This window comes from Haemaphysalis longicornis, unplaced genomic scaffold (assembly GCF_048455015.1).
Source record: "Haemaphysalis longicornis isolate Haplotype H1 unplaced genomic scaffold, Haemaphysalis longicornis Haplotype H1 scaffold_9, whole genome shotgun sequence".
NCBI lineage: Eukaryota > Metazoa > Arthropoda > Arachnida > Ixodida > Ixodidae > Haemaphysalis > Haemaphysalis longicornis.
In genome coordinates this window covers 8430051-8452336 of record NW_027526460.1, presented here as the reverse complement: position 1 = coordinate 8452336, position 22286 = coordinate 8430051, and the positions used below count along the sequence as shown (strand labels likewise).

The 22286-nt window shown below is 48.7% G+C and overlaps 1 protein-coding gene across 1 annotated transcript; it reads left to right on the top strand.

Moving 5' to 3' along the window:
- The first annotated feature begins 74 nt into the window (after positions 1–74).
- Vps52 (vacuolar protein sorting 52) lies at positions 75–20727 on the top strand. Its single transcript, XM_077682866.1, has 18 exons — positions 75–251; positions 446–521; positions 611–663; positions 749–824; positions 944–1011; positions 1091–1204; positions 1295–1356; positions 1420–1570; positions 2147–2380; positions 2649–2706; positions 7275–7408; positions 7506–7661; positions 7891–8009; positions 10247–10370; positions 10448–10651; positions 16472–16649; positions 17837–17955; positions 19881–20727. Exons 1-18 carry the CDS (start codon positions 225–227, stop codon positions 20025–20027), a joined length of 2100 nt encoding a protein of 699 aa, XP_077538992.1. The 5' UTR covers positions 75–224; the 3' UTR covers positions 20028–20727.
- Positions 20728–22286: the final 1559 nt, after the last annotated feature.

Genomic DNA, 22286 nt, shown 5'->3' with positions numbered 1-22286 from the left:
TGTAGACGGCATTGAACGGCATTTTTGTTTATTTTTTGTTTCATTTACGCAACTGCTTCGGTTCATTCTGATCTAGCCCCTCTCTGCTCTCAGCTGCTGCTGGCGGTTCCGGCGGTTCCGGTTCTGGGCTGCGGATGCTCGTTGTTTTCACGATGACCACTCGATTTCCGACACTGTTTTGGCTGATATTTTAATCTTTGGCATTAAGGAAACCTGAAGACACCATGGACACGTTAAAGCAGCCGACTGAGGTATCGTTGCTTTCACAAATAACGCGATATAACTTCACAGACCGCTGCCCCAATGACCAAGGAGAAGTTTCGCTGCTCCTCATGATTCGGCTTGTTTGTTGTTTCACGTCGAACGTTGAAGCAAAACTTTGCAAGAATCTCTGCCTAGATTTCTATGGCGGCGTAATCCTCACTCTTCTTTGCCTTACCCACAGGAAGGTAATGGGGACGCTGGTCACCTCTTGGAAACTCCGTTCGAGTTGGACGACCCGACGTTTGATGAAGTCGATGGTAAATAAACCAGTGCTCGGCCTGCATTTCATCATTGCGGCTTTCGAGTTAATTAACGACGTACTAATTTTTTGCTTTATTATTGCCAGTGCACATACAAGAGAATCTTGAGGACGAGTTTATTCAGGAAGCCTTGCAATCGGTACGGGTCCTTTTCCCGTACGGGAGGTGCGATTTGTGGAAGCACGGTGTAAGAAGTGCACTTAAACGTCTTTCTCAAAATACAGGGCATGGACCTGAGACAGTATTCGCTACAAGTAGAAAAAGACCTCAAGGAAGTCGAGAACGCGTCCATTCAAGACTGTATCCTTTTCCTCGTCTCGTTTTCGTTGCTTGTTTGGAGGCTAATTTTGAAGGATTCGCCTAAACGCTGCTCTGCGTGCTTGGGCTCACCCTTGTCTGACCTTAACCTACCGCCACAGACATCAAAGAGAGCGTGAACATTGCGAGCCTTCACAACCAAATCGCAGCATGCGATCAAATACTCGAGGTTAGTGACCTCTCTCAGCCATGCTCTGCGCGCAGTGGCTGGTTCGGTTCACGTTATTTTGTTTTTGTTTTTTGTTCAGCGCATGGAAGACATGTTGAAGACATTCCAGGAAGACTTGGGCAGCATAAGCCACGAAATCTTGACCCTTCAGCAACAGTCGGTGTCGATGAACCTCCGCCTCAAGAACAGACAGGTTGGTGACAGTGGGCGCGGTGTCCTCTAGTTGTACCAGCCCGAGGTGTCTGTTTCTTACCAACTCTTGGGATGTTTTCCCCGTTTCCAGGCTGTTCGAGGTGAACTCAGCCAATTTGTTGATGACATTATCGTCCCTGAGAGCATGATACTGTGAGTTCAGGGCCCCGTTTCAGTTGGCGCGCATAACTCTCTTGTTTTGCCTCATTTGGACAGGAACATACTGGAAACGCCTGTGACTGAAAAAGAGTTTCTGGAGCAGCTGTATGTGCTGGACCACAAGATTTCGTTTGTCAAGGAGCAATCCTTCAAAGACTCCAGGTCGTGTCAAGACGTCAGAGACATTCTCGAAAAGCTCAAGATCAAGGTGAGCACCATAGATCAGTCCAATTGTCTGGTTAAACTTAAGTTCAACCAACCTGTGCAAAATGATATGGGAAGGGTGTTGTGCTTGCAACCTTGAAACTTGCAAGTTCGCATATTGGGCTTTTGATTCCAACAAAGTGTCAAATGTTGTTGCAAACAAAAATATTCGTTGTCTCTTCTCTCTCTCAGAAACTGTAAACGAATAAAGCTTGTTTTTGAAGGCCCCTACATGATAGTCTTGCATAGCTTAAAGCTGCATCAAGTTGGAAATAAAAGAATGTCCATGCGTAGAAGAGCCAGCTTGTACATTGGACATTCAATTCTCATTGTTATGTAACGTCTCTTTCACTTCATATGGCATCTTTACATTTACCAAGGCCATGAAGAATTTCGTAGCTTTCCTAGGTAGGACGAATTTGTTAGGTTGCCCTCTCTGAGGACAGCTTCCAATCACTTCTTGTGCATGTGCAGGCACAGTTAATAGCTTACAGTTTCTCCCATCCTGGTCCCAAACTACATGGTCTCCTCACTCTTTCTTCTGCAGCCATAACAAGGCGGGGCTTTCCTTTTGTTGCAGGCCATGGGCAAGATCCGGGAGTACCTGCTGCAGAAGGTGTGCCTGTTCCGCAAGCCCATGGCCAACTACCAGGTTCCGCAGAACGCCATGCTGAAGCACAAGTTCTTCTACCAGTTCCTCATGACCCACGAGCGGGAGACCGCCCGGGAGATCCGTGACGAGTACGTCGACACCATGGGCAAGATCCTCTTCTCCTACTTCAAGACCTACACCAACCGCCTCATGAAGCTGCAGGTGGGCAGGCAGGGAAGTAGTGACCACTGAAACTCGTCCTGCATGCGAAAGCCAGCTGCTTCTGAATGCCCCGTTTCTCTCCTGAATTTGGTATTTAAACGTGTATGCAAGCCACGACTAACAGAAAGCTTTTATTTGTGCTCAGTTGTTTCGTCTGATATTTGGAAATGAAATGGCCCTCTTCGAATTACTTGTGTCATGCAAAAGCCACTGTTGTGAGGGGCTGACTTTTATTAAACACCAATGTTTGGTTGCTTTTGTTTTTCAGTTTGAAGAAGTCGCAGAAAAGGATGACCTGATGGGTGTTGAGGATACGACTAAAAGAAGTATCCTTTTCTTGCAATTAGTGCTTACAGGAAGATGGTGGAAAAAGCTTGCTGATGTCTATAAATGTACATATTATAGAGTATTCACCTTTACAAATTTATTGAACTGAATAGTCATTGCAATTGAAGTGAACTCATTGCACGTATAGTTGCCTGCAAGCTGTGGTCTCTACACATTAGGCTTTCATGACAACCTTTGCTTGTTTAGCCATGTGCATTTAGAATATTGTTATGATCACGTTATTAGTATTGGACTTTGTCTACAATTACCCGGGCACCAGTTATGAATTTACTATCCATTCAGTGGCTGACGTTGGTAACTGAGCTCTGAAAACCAGTTAAAACAAAGCAGTATTGCAAAGATACATGCCCCTTGGAGAAAACTTCCTTTCTGGAACACACAATTTTTTAAAGGATGATGGGGATGATGGGCGCATTTTTAACACGAAAGTGTTTAATTCTTGGATACACCAAGATTTGACTGACGTCATGTCCGTCACGGAAGTGACGCCAGTACAACGAAGCAAGCGGTCCTGTAAAGGGTGCACCCCTGCACACAGAGTCTTCTTGCGGGGAAGCAACCTTAAGTACTAAAGAGTACCTTATACGCCTCGAGCGCGGCCTGTAGGGGCGCCACTGAAATCCCCCTAGCGGCCCGTTTCGAAAGCAGGCGCGGGAGTCCGCGCCCCGCTCCCCAGTGCCGCCGCTGCTTTTGCGGCACGTTCACGACTGAGATTTACCGTTTGTGGCCGTTTGAAATTCATGTTTGTGTGGAGCAGTCACTCTGTTCGCAAATGGGATGTGTTTACGAGAGTGTAAATGTTTCCGACGCGATTTTCGGTCTGTATAAGCGCCAGGTGTGTGTCACAGGCCAGCGTCGCGGAACCGGCGTATGCATGGACCTGATCGTAGTTACACTGCCCTGAATTTACTAGCAGTGTCTCCATAACCACCGGTTCCTCTGATGTTCATGCTACGGGTATACGACTACGATGTAAATCAGTTTTGTGCGCTTACATATTCAGCGGAACACTCATACCTGACAGCACGCCAGTTACTTTTGACAATAATATACCTCAAATATTGGTCACCACCATTTACAAGCCAGTGTGTGTTCATTTCGGGAATATTCAACATAAGTACGACGGATAATGCAGAATTATACTTGGGAATCAGCACACGACTAAGAGTCGTCTTGTCGTGAGGTGAGCGCCCGCAAACATTCGTCTGCTACATATATTCTCTGCGACCAGCGCTCAGACTGACATAGAATATAATCAGCGTCCGCGACTAAACGCTTCTTCGAAATATCGTCACATGGCACAGGGAACCTGCAGAATAAAGTAGAAACTGAAATCAGAGGGCCGTATCACATACCCCACTCTTTCATCGCTTGCGAACTGCCTACCCTGTATACTTCCAAAAATGTGTCCGCCGAACGATCAGGTGTTCGTTGAAGACGAAAAACAAAACGACAGTGAACGCGAGATTTGCGTGTGTGATTACCAAAACGTTATTTGCTTGATTCCGCTCCGCATTTGTACACAGCGTCCTCCTCCCCTACCCCCAACCAGAGTCCTTCAATGCTTTACATTGAAGGACTCTGCCCCAACCTATGTCTCGGAAATAGCGGTGCATTTCGCGTTAGTTGGCCTGGTGAGCCCTACCTGGCTTAAGTTTTGGCGAACGTCTTTAGCATGTCAGAAGCTGCACAGTATTTTTTTTTTCATTTCTGTTAGAGCTATTATTTTTCTTCCGCACTTGCACAGCACGTATTTTTCGGTGGTTCCCTATTAGATTGCCTTGGTTCTTGCTATAAGGCATGTGTGGGCATATATTTAACGATGTACAGGCTTGAAATATACTTAACATTTTGGCATGGCTTATATTCTTATAAAATGCATAAGTTATTGTCCGGGATTGGCTAATCACATCCCCAAAACATATTTTTCTGGGGCGTATATATTCGAAGCAAAGCCGCATTCGTTGTCCACGCTGCAAAATGAAGCCAACCTCTCGCTGTGCCAGTATCAGGTCTAAACGAGGCGACAGTAGAATTCATTTGTGTCTGACGTATTTGGACGTGACAGGGGTGATATGCTGCTACCGTCGCCGACGCCCGGAAGAGCGGTGACGATGCGCGCAGAACCGCGTCCCCGGGTAGCTCTTGCAGGCGCTCACGTGCTCTACGAAGACGCAGCTGCTTTTTTAAAGGGGCCCTGAAAGGCGTTTTGAGCACACTAAATTGACTAGCGCAATCGTTAGATTGGGTCGTCAACATCATCTGTGCCAAGTATTACTCTTTTACGCGCAGCGGAAAGCTCACACTTTTGTTGCAAAGTTTGTCGCTTTTTTCTCACCCTTTCCTTCGTGTTTTTGGGCGCCGCCATCTTCACATGTCTACATCATCGATTCCCAGATGTTCGTCATGAGCTAGACATCCTGCTATTGGGCGGCTTTTTCACGCACTTCCGGCGAAGAGATGAGTCGTCTGCTCAGCGTCGGCTCGCCGGCTGATCTGCCAGCGGAGTGCCGGAGTGCTTGGACATTTTACGACAAACGAAACAAGTGTAAACAAATGCTTAACCATTTGTATTGAATGCAACAGGGCCATAACACGACATGAATATTCTCTTAATTGAGTACGTTCCATAAAGAAAGCGTTGAAGCCCCGTGGCACTTCTTTCTTGCAATCGCAGAGAACGCCCTGAGCCGAATGCCCGGGTTTGACGCATACGTTTTATTCAACTTCCAAACAATCCAGAGATGCGTTTCGAACGAACACAACGTCACAACATGCGTTGCAAGTCCGAACCGCGATTGACAGACGATGGGTTGCCTCCTCCTACCCCTCGTAAATTCGGCACTCACCTCGCGCGCGGTTTGCGGGGACGAACAACAAGTCACTTAACTCTGGCGCACAAGCCGAGATGGCTTTTAGCCACGCACACTGCACATACCCCATGCGAGGTTGAGTCGTACGCCACTTGAGAAAGATAATCCAGACCATGGGAAGCACTATCCACCCGCAGAAGCACAGCGTCGCATTTCGTCGACAAACAAAGGCGTCCACAACACACACACCATCGCCTCCTGTAATGCCAAACGCATCTCGCACAAATGGGAGTGAGTAGTATGCCTGCAGTGCCCATATGCCGCGAGGTGGGGCCCCAAGCTGAACCGGGATCACGCAACCGTAACTGACTTCTAGAGCGGTTTGTGACTTGTTGCCAGGGCAACCGATGTTTGATATTGTCAAAGAAATGGTGCTCGCTCCAGCGCTAGAAAGCTCAGAGCCGCGGCGGAGCATGTTTTGCCAACGTTGCCGCTCTCCACCACGCGTCGCCCCAAGCTGAACTGGCGTTTTGTGCACGGGTTCTGTATCGGTTTAAAATGTCTTTTTCACATGCCGCCGGCAGGAATTACCACCGCCACAAAATAAGACCTGGCACCAGCGGGGCCGCATCTGATAAGGCGCTTTTTAGATAAACAGTGCGCTGTGCATCCAAGGGAGCGAGCGCAGGATCCTCCCCGTGCGGCTGCGAGTTCGCCGCCGATAAAAAGTCGCGTGCCACCGATAGCAAAGTTCTGCAGCAACGTACACCGCGAAAGGGCAATGCCAGGCCACCGCACACATGGGGCCAGATTTTTCGTTCGCTTTTCCAGCCTTGAGCGGAGTGTGGGATTCAAGGTGTCAACAAAGCTTGCCCGTAGCAGACAGCTGTGTGAGCAGCGCAATAGCGGAAGTACGTCACCGCCGAAGAGCGCAGCATCATGGGAGGGAAGGCTCGCTCGCCGTCAACAGCGGAGAGTAAGTTGAAAGGAGGAGGAAACGCGGCGCGACGATAATGCGCGGTTTTTGATTTACGATTTCTCAGCTAATACTCATCGCTTCAACAAAATTCTTGCGGGAGGAGATTGCTAATACATTGCTTTATTTGGTTACATGTACATCCACGCATAGGTGGAAGGTATTTCAGGACCCCTTTAAGTGACCTAAACCTACTATAGACGTCACCATAACAAGTTTTTTTAGGGTGCGGAAAGGCGAAACAGAACCAAAACACCGCACGCGCCCCTATCAGCCACGCAGCGCACATCCCGTCAACGCCGCGGAGAAGCGGCGGCAGGCGGCGCAGCGATCGCGAAGCTCGAGGCGTATTGTCCAAGAACTGCTGTTTTTAAAAAATGATCTTTCACTTGCTTGCCTAAATTTCTGTTTTTCTCCGTAGGTACCAAATTGTTTTACAACAGCACAAGTGAAAGTTATTGTAATTGGGACATTGGTTTCTTTCTAGCCTGTTAACTTTTTCATGTTTTCTCTTTCTGCTGTTTTGTTTGTATCATTGGTGTATAATTTGACAGTTTTTTGCAAATATTTGAACTGCTTTCGTGGGATATTTTACATACCAACGACATTTTTCTTCTAACAAGGCGGTGCTGCATTAATTTAAAGGATGCATATTTAGCAGCAGCTGAATTGAACAGAAGCAGAAAGGTGTGAAAGAAATTTCACAGAGGTTTTAGTTTGAGGAACATGCGCTAGTCCTCCTTAGCTGTGCCGCCAGGCCTGTTCAGCTCAAAGCCGTCTCTCAAGAACCGATCCACTGTGTTCACGGTTGGCACTCGGAATAATGTGCTGACCACCGAACTGGAAAGCCCCATCATTGTTCCCCACGCAGCCCAGAAGAATGAAGTACGGGTAAGGATGCCGCCGTTCGTGCCTTTTTTCGGGTGCCCTTGCTTGTAGTGGCTGTTTGATGGAAGCAGCCCCTGCCATGGCTGTCCCCTGTTTCCAGTACCCCTTTGAGAGCCTGTTCAGGAGCCAGCAGTATGCGCTGCTGGACAATGCCTGCCGGGAGTACCTCTTCGTGACCGAGTTCTTCATCGTGTCGGGGGCTGCTGCGCAGGAGCTCTTCAACTCGATCATGAACAGGACACTGGCCATGTGCGTGGTACGTGCCCACCCTGTGCCTTGCAGCGTGCTCCTTTGGCCACTCAGCAGACATGCTCACGGCGTTCTTTTGTGTGCTTACAACTGATTTGTTTGACAGCCGTGTAGTGAGCACACCATCAAAAAGGGAAAGGAATGGGAACTGGGTGGTAGGGCAGCAAACCTGGGCCGCTTGTCTTTCCCCGACTTGCACGCCAGTTTATGCCACAGCTGTTCTCGTGCTCTTGCAGAAACATGTGGAGCTGTATGTGCAAGACTGCTATGACTCCATAGCGCTGTTCCTCTGCATCCACATCATACACCGGTTCCAGTTGCTGATGCATGAACGATCCGTGCCGGCGCTGGACAGGCAAGTAACGTGATGGCAAGTGATATTGTGGGAAGTGTCCTCTAGCATTGTTAAGTGGTCATGTGCAGAAAAGGCGAAATAGCTCTTAAACCTGCCGACATTGTTTGTCGGCAGGTTTAAGCAGGTTTAACCTTGAGCACATTGTACAGCGTTAACCGAAATACTGCCATGATGGAAAGTATGAACCTGTACAGTAATACAAGTATACAGTCAAGCCCACTTATAATGAGATACCGTTTATAACAATATATCAGATATAGCGATGAACAGCTATAGCACCGTCCACTTTTGTGTTCTTTCTGTGGTAAGATGAACCGCTTATTGCAATGCTCCAGTGCCGCAATATCGGATATAACGATTGAATCCTGTTACAGCGTGCACCGAAAATGCAAATGGTCGCGCCGGTTGCACAAGTGATGCGCCTCGCAACCCTCCCACCCCTCAAAATATGAGTCAACTGCACTGCTTGCGAGGAAGAGAGAAGGAGGAGAGCAGTTTTCCTACTGAACCCTCCTCCCAACGCCGCCACTTCGCTATCGTCCCTGCATTAGGTTGAAAGCTTGGGCCTCGGGCGCCGCTCGCTCAAGGGTTCGCCTGTTGTCACTTGCACGCCGCTTTAAAATTGACGGGGTGCCTCTTCAACTGCCCCCGTTTTTCCGCTGAAGGGGCATCAGGGCCGGTGTTTTGAAAATATTTGAGTACCTCACTGAAGAGGCGACCGTTGCGCGGATACTGACGACTCTGACGATGCGGTTGCGCAGCCTATTCAGGTGGTGCCTTTGCAAGAGGCCCAACACATGATACAGTCCCTCAGGGGCTTTGTTTCCGCCAAGGAGCTTTCGCTCAGCTAGGTGAAGCACCGATAGATGCTCTTAAAAAAGTTGCGCGCCGGCTTCGCGTGAAGCAAACAAAGCTGACCGACTATGGCATCTTTTCTGCAAAAAAGTAGTAGCACGGCCTTGCTTGCATGCAAATAAAACGTTTTGCTCTCTGTTTCGTCTTTTTTTTATTAGTGCAACCTGCTTATGACAATTATCGGTTATAATCATGGAATTTTCTTGGCACTTGAATATTGTTATAAGTGAACTAGATTGTACTAGTAAAACAGCATTGTTCATGCCTTTTTTTCTTTCTCACTTGTAGTGGTTGGAAGTTCACTAAAGTTATGAATTTGAGGTAGGTTAACACTGTCTGGCCCATGGATATATTAAAGTGGAGTGAAAAATAGAAACAAAACTTATTCATAGGATTTCTCTCTCTCTACACACACACACACACACACACATATATATATGTACATTGTGGTGTGGGTCATACTCCGACGATCTTCCGCACGCGGCTGCCGTGTAGACGGCGCCGGCGTGAGAGGCAGGCAAGAGACAAAGGCAACCGACGCCAACCTCCAAGGCCGAGCGCCGCAGTTGAAGTACTCTGGCCCGCAGCCGCCTCTCCGCCGAAGCCACTCCGCGCGCGCCGGTGGTGCCATCTCGCGACGCGCAAGCGAACCCCTCTATTCTTGCCGTGGCCGTGCCGAGGCCACGTTCTTGCCGTCTTGTTGCGCAATCCCGCGCAAGCCGCGCGGCCCTTCGAGCGCTGCCGCGTACCGAGTCGGGATCGCGGGCAGCCACAATCCCCACAATATATATATATATATATATATATATATATATATATATATATATATATATATATATTGAAGTCTTTGCCGTTTCAAAAACTTGTTGAGGCAGGATTGTATGTTACTGAGCTGGGGGTTTTCATTACCAGTTCCTTAAAAGGGCTGTAATGTCAAAATGAGGCTTTTTATTTGAAAGGGCTAGCCTTTGGTAACTCACTCAACTGCGTTCCTTCCCCGTAAAGCTCAAACTTTGTACTACACAATACAATGTCAGCGGCGACATAATAGGGGAAGTTGTAAAAGTAGAATTATTGGTTAACCCAATCGTAGCATTCAAGTGGTACTACCAAAGGGAACTAGAGCCGCCAGTACAATCGTACAGTTATGTTCCTTGGTGGTTACGTAGGTCGTGAGCTGCCAACCACACCCAACAAACACCTGTGGTGCCGTAAAGGCGAGCAAGCAAGTGGCTGGTAGATTGCCACAAGTCCATCTGTTTTCCTCATTGTCGGTGTCAATCGTTCATAGCTTGCATTAAAATTGGCACTGCTGTTCTTGGGACAAGGCAGTTGCACCAAACTTGCCCTTTGCCTCTATTGGCCCCTCCTCTGGCCTGCAGGTACTGGGAATCCCTGCTCCAGCATCTCTACCCGAGGTTCGAGTACATCCTCAAACTCAACATCCAAAGCATCCGAGACTGCGACCCACAGAAGTTGGGGAATATTGACATGCGGCCACATTATGTGAGTGCAGTGTCCTCGACCACCCGCCCGGTGCTTGATTAACCCGAGGGACCTCCCCAATCCCCCCCTTGGAGCAGATCACGAGGAGGTACGCCGAGTTCTCGGCGGCCATTGTGAGCATCAACGAGAACTACCCGAGCGAGCGGGTGGCCTCGCTGCTGGCCTCGCTGCAGGGGGAGGTGGAGAACTTCATCCTCCGCATGGCCGCCGAGTTCCAGGGCAGGAAGGAGCAGCTCATCTTCCTCATCAACAACTACGACATGATGCTCGGCGTGCTGCTGGCGAGTGCCCCCCTTCCTCTCGCACAATGCCACAGGCAGCTTCATGTCAGTGATGAGTTTAGCCTAGCCCAGCGTAGGGAGGCAAAGGTCAAGTTTGCCGAGCGAGCGCAGTGCTGATTTTCTTGCGAAGCAGCGGCCTTGGCTTTTCCTGGCTGTAAGGGGGGTGCCCGCCGCACTTGGTACGTGCAGCCGGCGACCACATTGTTCCCACTCGGGAGTAGAAGAGACAGGTGCGGTGGAGGCTGAGGGGTGACAAAGGGGGCTCGGCAAATACCAGCGCATGCAAATCGAGCCAGCACGTGCGATTTTCAAGAGCATCTGGTCGGGCTGGCGAACGTCTGCTTCGATTTGGGGGTGCTGGCAACCCATTCAGCAGATGGGTCGGCCTTATATTGCAGGAAACAGAATTGTTGGTTTCCAAAAAAATTTTAGAATGAAACTAGACATAAATTTTCGCTATCTTTTGAGGTGCGTCTGCAGTTGTGGTCATCACGTGAGTTCAAACAGCACATGGTAATGAAATGGTGCCTTTTTTTTTTCTTGTTCTAGTTAAACCTCGATGTAACGAAGTGGGTAAAATTCGTAATTTACTTCGTTACATTGAAATTTCACTACATTGAAATTCGCGGTTATAATGAAGTGTTCATCCCGTGAAGCGTTTCCTGAAAAAGAAAACGTGGCGCGCATACACGGCCGGCGCACTGTTTCTGTTTCTATCGGTGCTTAATCGTCTACGCGGGCATCAGCGTGATCCGCATGGAGTGTTTTCTTCCCAAAAAAATGCGCCCCGGAAGCCACAGGCGCGCTGACGCAGCCGCGGAGACCACCTGCGCGATGCGGGTAGCTCCAGCGACCGATTCTAACCGCTCGCTGAAACGCAACTCGAGGGGCAAACGAGAGGGGTATGCGAGAAAAAAAGCGGATAACGTGGGCGAAATTTTTACTGTAAAACGTCATACGCGCCACCTACGAGAGCGCCCATCAAATATCCTTCGCGGCGGCCTTATCGTCTAGCCAGCCGGCATCCCCGAGCGCTTCGAAGCTCCCGCCATAGGGTGCGTGCCTCCCCATTAGCGAAACTGGTCAGGCTCCTCCCACTGCTGCGCGCAGCGCGAGTCACTTCCCGCCGCCTGCATGCAATCGCGGACGCCGGTGTGGAAAAAAAAAACGCGCGTGCGAGGCTCATAAAGATTCACAAATGCTTGCTGGGACGACGAAACCCAACAAGCATGAGCGAACTCGAACGAAGTGCAAAGCGGCGGCTTGCGGCGGCGGCGGCAACGCCGGTGGCTTAGGCTTACCACCGCGGAGGATATTTGATGGGCACTTTCGTAAGCGGCGCGTGTCACGTTTTACAATGAAAATTTCACCCACGTTATCCGCTTTTTTTCTCGCACGCCCCTCTCATATGCCCCTCGAGTTGCGTTTCAGCGAGAGGTTAGAAGCGGTCGCTGGAGCTACCCGCATCGCGCAGGTGGTCTCCGTGGCTGCGTCAGCGCGCCTGTGACTTGTGGGGCGCGTTTTGCGTTTTTGCAGGGAGAAAACGCTGCGTACGGTTCACGCTGATGCCGATTAAGCTCCGACAGAAACAGTGCGCCAGCCATGTATGCACGCCACGCAGTTTGTAGGCAAGGGACTTAATCAAAGACTCCGTGGCTGGCTGCATCCGCGGCATTGGGCGACCCGTGTCGCCGTTCGCGTTTTATTGGGACCCCATTTCGCCGCTTGCGTCTCCCAAAATCTACTTCTACAACTTAAATATCGTGCCTCGTTCTCCATGAAACTTCGTTACATTGAAATTCCGGCAAACGGGACTTCGTTACACAGAGGGTGAAAATACATGGTGTGCATACACTTGAAGTTACAAAAAATTCCGTGGTTCGTTACATCGAGGGTTTCGTTACATTGAAGTTCGTTACATCGAGGTTTAACTTATGTCAAAGTTAGCAGGGAGCACGCGCTGCGTCGGATATTTGATTCCGTTTTTTAAAGCAAAGCTTTCTACCTCTACCCCCCAAGGGTTCTTTCGCGACCGTCGGTGTCACCAGAAAACTCCAGCGAACAAATAAAAGAATTTACTGGCACCGCCGGGAATCGAACCTGGAACTAATAGACTAACAAAGCGAGAGCCCGTTGTCTTACCAATTTAGCTACGAGCCCACGTGAACACGGGAAGACAAGTGGTGTACTGGCCAAGCATCTACGGGTTTACCCCCTGCCTTCTCGCTGAATGCCACGTGAAAGCGTCACACGACCACTCACGCCCGTCTAGCGGCCCTGTGCGCACCTTGCTCATGTGCGAAGAGTTACAAAAATAAAGAAAGCTCACCCCAATCCATGGAATATCACTTTTAGTACGCCAATGTGCTAAAGCCTGTGGCCTCCAGTGTTCACGTAAAAAATCACAGCTCCTTGTCGTCCGCCCTCACACCAAATCAAGGAATACATTCAAATACTCTTTGATGACCAGGCCATCACTCCCAACCCCAGCATCAAGATCCTGGGCCTACATTTCCAGGCCAACACCAAGAGTGACGTCTCCTTGCAGCAAGTAAAAAACAGCATTAATCTAATCATACACATGATCAGGCGAGTTGCCACCAAGAAGCGAGGCCTAAAAGAATCCGGTACCTTTCGATTAATTGAAGCTTTTGTCCTCTCGAGAGTTACTTACGACAAAACCCTATCTTCTTCTCGACAGGGAAGACATAGAGATGCTTTATATAATGATTAGAATGGCGGTTGAGCAGGCCATTGGTCTTCTCATGAGTGCGTCCACACAGAGGCTGCTTAGCACGGGCTCCACAACACGGTTGAAGAGCTGATAGAAGGCCATCTTTCTAACCAGAAGGTCCGACTCAGAACTGCGGTGGGTAACCGCATGTTTCAACAGATTGGCTGGGCAGCCCAGAATGTCACTCCGCTTGACGTACTCCCGGACTCTTGGCTACTGAAACTAAAGATGCTCCCTTTGCTTATAAATATGAACCCCTCACATGACGATGGTCAACTAAAAGCACGGGCTCAAGCGCTAAACACCACCCTCGGTGGGGCTCATGCAGATATCTACACAGACTTCTGCAAACATCGAGGGCAGCAACATGCCATCATCGTGGCTACCTCCAGAACCAACCTCCTTGCGTGTACCTCGCTTAGCACCCAACAAATGACGGCAACAGAAGAGGCAGCCATCACCTTGGCCCTCACTCAACCAGGGGTTCGGAGGGTAGTCACCGATTCCCAGCAAGGAATTACCAGTCGGGTTGGGTGTCCTGACCTGCACTGTGCGTACTAAAAAACCACTCCCCAAACGGTTCCATTCAGCTCATCTGGACACCGCCTCACGCTTCATTGGAGGGCAACAAATACACCCACCCAACAAGCCTGTGCTTTTACCTCCCGTGCTATGGAGCTGCACGAGGACAGTCACCCGCTTGTCACGTCCAGGGAGATAATCCAGCATTATCGCCTTCTGAGACAGACCGCACCTTCGCCTTACCCTGACCTTTCCAGAGAACAACAAACTACACTGCGGCTCATACAATCCGGGCTCCTTCCCACAGCCTACGCGTCTTCACGTAATGCATCCGAATCGCTACGACGCAGAATGTAAATTTTTCTCAGAAGTAGGAGTACTCCGCCCCGTAATCGGGGTGTGCGACTTTAGCCCTGAGCACCCTCCTCTCTTTCCGTCAACTACCCAACAAGAGCAATGGGAGATGCTGCTGTCCAGGCCTTCTCTACCTACCCAGCTTCAGCGGGTGGACAGTACACAGGCCGCGCGGACTGCATATGGGCCCCACAAAAGAAGGAATTACTCCCCAGGGCTGCACTCCTGGCTGTTCAGAAATCTGAACAGAAGTATTTCTTCCTCCTCCTTCTCAGCCGCAAGTCTCGTCGCCTCCGTCCGCGGCGCAGAGACGGAGAAGTCAGATCGTCTAACACCGGGATGGAGCTTACTTTGATTTTATAAAAAAAAAGTTTCCACTCTTGTGCTACACTAATACAACTCAACCAAACACCGTTGATGCATCATGCATTGATTTAACCTTACCAAGAATATCTCTTTGAAGTAATAAATGGTGTGGTTAAGTGCATTTCACTCCTCTCTGGTTTTACTATTTGTAGAGCGATGTGAGTGATTTTAAGTGACGTCGCATGAGTAATCGTTATGGGTGCCGTTTACAGCTTTGCTTTCCAGCCACATTCACGGGGTGGATTGGTGCGATTTCTAATTTTTTTTTTTTCGTGCGATTCTAAAACAATGCCCCAGCTGCACTAGTCAACCAGCAGGCCGGCCAATAAACCTCATTATAAATGGTACTGTGCTTTGGGCAACCATGTTTTAAGTGGTATGCTTATAGGCTGAGTTCTATCGGAGTAAGACCGGTGGTCACAAAAACACGCGTTATATCCAGTCCTGCACTATTAGCAGCTACGTTATAAATACCTAGTCTACACTGTATTAAGAGAAGCAATCACCTTTATGTCAGATTTCTTACAGGCCTCATTGTTTCTGCAGTTCATAAAATCCTGATGTTTGATGTGCGAACAAGGGAGCACCAAACAAGAGAAAAGGTACGCTGTGACAAATTGAGCAGCTGTTGCTTTGCTGACGAAAAGACAGCAGCCGATGACTGACTGCCTGGCAACACGTTTCACCACGTGAAATCGCCGGGGCACTTGGCTGGTCGGGCAGCACGTAGCGGACAATTTGTCTTTAGCAGGCTCCTAGGCAAGCACTGCCAAAAATCAACTCTGTAGATACTCATGGCCTAACTGAACTTCCTAGACATGTGCTAACACGTATGGTTTCCGAAGGCGAAAAATTTTTGCCCATGCCTCATCTTAGCACGGGGAATGCAGCCATGCAAGCAGCGAAAAATGCACGCACCAGAGCGGTGGCAGCTCCTGCCTGAGCCTGAAGACAGGAGGTTGCAGCGCCCTCCGATGACCTTTCAGTAGCCTATAATAGCCTGCAAGGAGGAGGATTACAGTCTCGGGTGGCTGATCTGTTCCTGCACTGGTTTTCTGGACAGGTCGTGGTGGGTCAGCACGTGAGGGGCGAGTGACCTCTTCGGCAGTAAAGCCACATTTTGCGGCCGAAGTGGTGTTGCCTGTCTAAGTGCGTCCACTTGAAAACCTGTGTGCGAATCCTGGGGCACCTGAACGCTAGTCTACGTTCAGGAGTCGAGGATTGTTGGGCCAATCGATAAATTCGTGGCATCTCACCTTGAAGAGTTCAGTTTGAGCCAGATTGTTGTAAATTATGACTGTAATCTTGTTTCTCCAGCGGCATATTTTTCTGCTGCGTATTGTATTGCAAGGCCCAGCTTTGCTAAGAATGGCACTTGACTTCCATGCTCAGAAAAGAAGGTGTGGGAGATTTCGCCTTTCATTTCCACAGAATGATATCTCCTACATCCATTGTGCCTTGCTTTTGCAAACATTAGTGCAGCCCTGCTGTTCATACAGGTGTGTTCCTATAAAATTTTTAGCTGTAGGAGCAGATCCCAAAGGCAAAGGTGACGTCATGTCCTCTGTTGACCACTGGGTGCATGAGCAGAGTACCTGGTAACTGGGCACTCGTGTGTGTCATTCCTTAGTCTTTGTCTCTGTTTGTGTGAGCGGAGATCCTCCTTCCGTCGGTCCTTTTTCTGTTTCCGGCAGCTGTTATTTGGGACGTGAGTAAATAAAGCTATTAGTTCATTGGTTGCCAGTTAAGAAAACCAAACAGCCATGACCTGTGGCCAAGGGTTCTCCCTCTGCCTTCTTTGGTAGCCGGTACAGGCCCTGAGCGGTGTCCATGTGCGTGTGCAGGAGCGCACCAAGGAGGACTCCAAGGAGACGGAGAGCTTCAAGGAGCTGCTGCAGGCGCGCACGCAGGAGTACGTGGAGGAGATCCTGGCCCCCCACTTTGGGGGCATGATCGGCTTCGTCAAGGAGTGCGAGCTGCTCCAGGAGCGGGGACAGGCCGACCACATGCTGCGCGAGGAGAGTGCGTGCCTGCCTTCCCTTCTCTCTGGTCACTGCCCCAGCAGCTGTTTAAAAAACCGATTGACGCCCGAATGGTCCGCTTGCAACAGCAAAACAGACGGCTGCAGCCCACAAGGCAGCCGCAGAAAGAGTTGTGTCTTCAAGGCATTGAACAAAGTGCCCAGGGGCTTAGCCGATCTTTCTTTTTCTTCATTTTTTTCCCTGCCAGTTATGCTGATGCCACCTGCTATTAGGGCTCTCTAAAATTGTTTCTGTTAGCACTGCTACATCTTTGGGCGAGGTGCCGCGACAGTACAGCACGTGCACAGTGTATCACATGCATTCAAGAATAAGCCCGTGAAACCAAAGAAACAGCACTGCTGTAGTCACCTTGTGAAAAAAAAAAGTATTGTATTGAACTACTACAGTCTTTGCTGTTCAGTGGAACATGTGGCAAAAAATCTGCATTTTGTTTGCAAGTGCTTTCATACACAGCACATTTCTACTGTAGTCTGACATGTGATGAAGATGATTTTGTCAGTTGCGATATTGTTAGTAAGGTTGCCACCTTTCCCTGACAAAAACCCCGGCCCTTCGAGGGGGGGAGGGGGGGCATGGTATATAGAATGCTTAATTTGTGTTGAAAGAAAGACGCCATGTTTTTGACATGCAGTACCATTTATTGTAGCATTTTCTTAGAGAGGAATCAACATAACCTTTCTACTGAAAGTGATTGAGAGCTTGGTTATTGCTCTGTGTGTGCTTCAGTGGAAAGTAACTGCAATTGCTGACTGTGGTGGCAGCATTTTGTTGTTTTGTTCATCCCTTAGGTCCCCCTCCATCTCAGGCAGCGCGCTGGCCCACGTATTTTCTCTGCTCGCGTGTCTTTGCGCAGCTTGCCGGCGCGCATTTATCGTTTTAGTTGTTGAATTGACGCTTATAAAACGCCAAAACAGACATACAATCATGGCACGAGGGCCAAAAAAGCGGTCAATGACGGCCAGTTTTAAGTATAGACTGGCAACCGGCCCGCTGTTTAAAAAACTGGTTGGGCCGGTCCAAAACCGGGCAGGTGGCAACCCTAATGGTTGGCTTCTTTAAATTGTGTGGCGATAAGCTCAAAACAAATTCCAGTTGGCGCCATAGAGCTCGGTGCTGTATTGCCCGTACCGGCTGTGCTCAGGCTTGTTTTTACCCCCTTCCCCCCAGAAAAAGTCACCATGCTGATACGGTCATTCAATTCTGGGTGGAAAAAATCGATCGACGACATCAACCAGGACATCATGCAAACATTTACCAATTTCAAGAACGGCACAAACATCCTGCAGGTGCGTAAATCTTGCATGTGTGAGCAGCGTCGACTGAACACATCTGATTGCTGTGCTGCTTGCGCCATGTGACGCTTATGGCAGGGCTCAGGATTACTGCACAGGAGCAAAGCACAAGTGAAAGATGTAGAAAGCACGCTGGAAAAACGAGCGACAGAGAGGCAATTTTTTATATTGGGAGCAGAGTAGGGATCTATGTTATGTGCAGTCTTGCATTGGCTGTGGCCTGTCAGTTGATTTCACCTCTGTTGGTGACATTGATGGATGACAGATTGGTGGTGGTGTTCAGGCTGTGCTTTCAAAAATTGATGACAGTGGTGGCTCCATAAATAAATTCCTCCTTTGTGCAGGATTATAGGTGGCAGTTCGTTTTGTTTGTCTATTTCTGGATGAGCACCTTAGTGAATATCTTCTGCAAAGTCATTCAGCATGAGCTGGGGGCTATGCTGAACTAGGCTTGTGCAATTGAGCTGACTGCTTTTTAGGTTTTTCGTTTCTAATTGATTCCTTGTTTAGAATTTTTTTCTCCTTATATGTTCATCCTCTCCCCCCCAAAATTGAATCCTGCGTGTGTCACTGTTTGCATTATCCTGATGTCCTTTATGGGTTAGAAAAAAAAGTTTTAGATGCATATATGCATTGAGCTGTGAACATTATAGTAACAAGTCCCAGAATACACCAAAATGAGCAAATTGATTCTTCTGGCGATTTGTAAAATGTACTTGATCTGTATGCAAAAAAAGAAAAAAGAAAAATTAGACACTCCAGTGAAATCTGATGGAGGTGAAGAATCAAAATGCCCATGTGTTGAGATTTCAATGAACGTAAAGATCCCGAGGTGGTAAAAATAAATCTGGAACCCTCCCCTATGTCGCACCTCGTAGTCCTGGTGTAGCCCCAAAATTTGAAAAATATGTTCCAATTTCTTTCATATGGCGGACAAATTTATGGTAAGCTGTATAGAAATCTAGGAAATAATAGACAAGCTGCCAAGTCCAAAATTTTTAAAGGATTTGTTAGCCCTCAGGTGCGATTATGTTAAAAGGGCGATAAAAAAAAAATGCAAGTTTTTTTTATTCGAAAGATTTTGTGTTTTATATTGCCTCCAGTGCTTGTCTCGCAGCAAACGATGCTTTATTCACTGAGAAATTAGACAACATTAGTCAAAATTTTAACTGTCCCACTGCAAAGTGTGTTTCACGATGTCAGTGATGACATATCCAGGGCAAATATGTGAAACGAATGTTAAGTATGTTGACTAGAGCTGCAGCAAATGGTGAAACATCTTTTCTTACCTTGTTTACCGTCTGCCCTCCAAGATGGTGCTACGATGCCGCTCAGGACCACTGTCGCACTCGCTTTGTTTTTGACAGGATTGGTCCCTGGCTCATTCTTGTCACCATTGGTAGTTGTTGTTTCGTGAAACATTGGGTATGCTGAACAAACAGGGTCACGTAAGTGGTGATGTCATTTATCCCAGCCGGCCGCCATGGTTTGAGACAAGCCCAACACGCCAGACAGCTGTGCAGCTATGGCTGGCATAGTGCGCACAGTACGCACTGGTGCTTCTATGTTTACGTTACGTTTGTTACTTCCATTGTTTACCCCGCAATTCTTACTGCTACAGAAAGAATGTGCACTGGATTTAAGTGCAAACAACTCATTTTGTAAGCTTATAATCCCTGTTTAATTTGCATTGGATTTTGTCAGCCTTAGCCAATCGCAACGAGCTGCCCATAATACATCATAATTTTAGCGCAGCAAAGTAGCTAGAGTGTCACATGCCTGTTATTTGTTTTCCTTATTATGCAGCTTGCACCAAGAGTGGTGTCAGTGTTGTTCTAGTGAGGCAATCTGTGGAATGACCCAATGTTGCAGGTTGTCTCGGTGGCTGGTTCAGAGCCCCTGTGGTGCCCTTCTTGCAGGCGGCCCTGATGCAGCTGATCCAGTACTACCACCGGTTCCAGAAAGTGCTCAGCCAGTCCCCCTTCAAGCAGCTGCCCGTTCGCTCAGAGCTCCTCAACATCCACCACCTGATGGTCGAGGTGAAGAAGTACAAGCCGAACTTCTGAGGCCTCGTGGGAAGGAGAGGCCAGTGCTGAACAGCAGGGGCAGTGCACACCCCGGGTGTGGCAGAGGTGCACCCAAGCAGACCGAGTATTAAATTATTGCCCACTCATTTCATGGTTGAACAGCCTGTTGTGGGGCCAAGAGTTGCAGTGCCGTGCTTTTGAGTGCTCTGGTGGACGCATCTTGAGAGGTGAAAGGGAGGCTGTGCAGCTGGTGTGGCGTCAAGGTAGCGCAGTTCAGGAAGCAGTGCAGGCAGCTGCGAAAACTCTACACCGAAACGTCCCGCTCCGTCCTCTTCGCCGGAATACAGATGGATGACCAATCACTGCGTCCAAGAATGAAAATTGTGACCTGGGCTGACAATAATCAGTGAAGAATGGCATACTCGAAATCTGTAATGTCAAAGTGCAGGTAACATTTTCCAGAGTCAAAATTGTGTGCTGGGCCTCATCATTGATCCACTTTTCTGCCTTGATTGCAGTGGTTGGTCACTTGAGGTGCATTGTCAATATGCACTGACATCTTATTAAAAAACAATATACTTGAGCACCTGTACCGTGCCGTTTATTGTCTCCTTAATTAAGCGCTTTCCTATGCTAGAAGAGCTCTCGCATGGAGACCGGTGTGTCAGTTCAGTTATTCTTGCACAGTTTACGCTAACCCAAGCCATGCCTGGAAAAAATGTAATGTGCCAGCTGAAGATGATGAACCTGTTTGGCAGACCCAGAAAACAGCACCATGAAAAAAAAGGAAAAAAAAGCACTGCAGAGTGCCTATACAGCCTTGTCAATCCTGGTCTAATAGTTCACTAGCCATCAGTTGCACTGTGTGCGATAAAAGCAAAAATTATCAAGTGCTTAAAAGGCAAAAAAATGGCCCTTCTCACTAAGAGTGTGAAGCTGAAAAGCAAAAGTTTCTCTGTGCAGTAGCTTGAGGCTAATCTTTTTTTAAAGAATAAATGCCTCGAGGGGCCTAGTACAATTTGTGCGATGTCAAGTGCTGCATTAAATGCTCCCTCTCTACTGTGCATCAGTCCTTTGTGCATTGGCTTCGGAATTTCAATTTGAAGTGGTCTGGGAAAACGTCACTTGCTACACACCTTGAAGTGTAAATTAGTATTCCGTGAGGCCTGTGCAGATGGGCTGAACGTGGTCTCCCCCCAACGCAAGATTATCTCTGTGCCTCAATCCTGATGTTGTAGAACACGAAAAAAAAAAAAAAAACGCAGTTTGTTCGTGTTCTGCCAACACAGTCCACCTGGCATGTCCACTTGGTGTATGCCGCTAGAGAAGCAAATGTTTTCGAAGGCCAGCTCTAAGCAAGACGCTCAAACTAGCATGTCCGTACAGTTGAGCCCACATAGAACGGCCGCAGTTATAATGAACGCTCGGTTACAACAAATGAATGTGGCATGGCTGTTACAGCATGCATTGAGGCAATGGCATTTTGTTTCGGACAAACTAGGTGGCGCAAGGGTGCATCTGGGGTGCAGCGCACAATCGACCTTCGCCCGACCGCGCGTGGTGTTCACTGTTGCCACTTCAATCGACTTTCCACAAACGCGAAGCGTCAAATAAACTGCGTGGGTATTGCCCTTTTCCAACACAACCGATTGCAGCCAGCAAAAGAAAACCGGGGGGGAAAAAATTACACCATCTTCCCACGTGGGAACCCTGAGGGGATGCAAAGCCGTAGAGTAGTAGCGCGTTAATTGGTTGTTGGAGTAAAGACACACGTAGTAGCCTATTAAATGTCTTCTTTATTTATCGAGAGGTGGGGAACGTTTTGTGGCTTCTCGTTCTCGAAGCGAGGAACCCGCTGTTCGACGCTGGTGTTTCGAAGCGTTGTCACGTTGCCGAATGCCATCTGGATCAGCTACTCGCCGCTGGCGTTTCAAAGCGGCTTCTTGTTCTCGAAGCGAGGTATCCGCTGCTCGACGCTGCCGTTTACGTTCGGCGTCGCGAGCTCTCCTCTGTGCAGCCTTGTCTTTGGAGGCACGAGATGAGCCGAGCGGTGAGGAGGAGAGCGGCGTTATCACAGCTAGTTAGGGCTCCTGGAGCGACAGTGTTGCCAGTGTCTTCCTGAGCCGGCACGAGACGAGCTGAGCGGCGAGGAGGAGAGCAGCTTTATCACAGCTGGCATGGAGAGGGGGACGAGGAGGAGAGGTGCGGACGCCGGACGACGGAGGGTCGACTAAGAGATGCTTTTGCATCTAAAAAATGAAAACAGAAAAGGATGTCCATGTTGCCCCCCCCACCTCT

What these genes read in the sequence shown, in the direction of transcription:
- Vps52 (XM_077682866.1), top strand. Translation starts at nt 225, where the DNA reads ATGGACACGTTAAAGCAGCCGACTGAG. An exon ending in GACGTTTGATGAAGTCGATG is followed by an intron (nt 522 to 610) that starts GTAAATAAACCA and finishes TATTATTGCCAG; the next exon opens with TGCACATACAAGAGAATCTT. An exon ending in TCCGTGCCGGCGCTGGACAG is followed by an intron (nt 8,010 to 10,246) that starts GCAAGTAACGTG and finishes TCTGGCCTGCAG; the next exon opens with GTACTGGGAATCCCTGCTCC.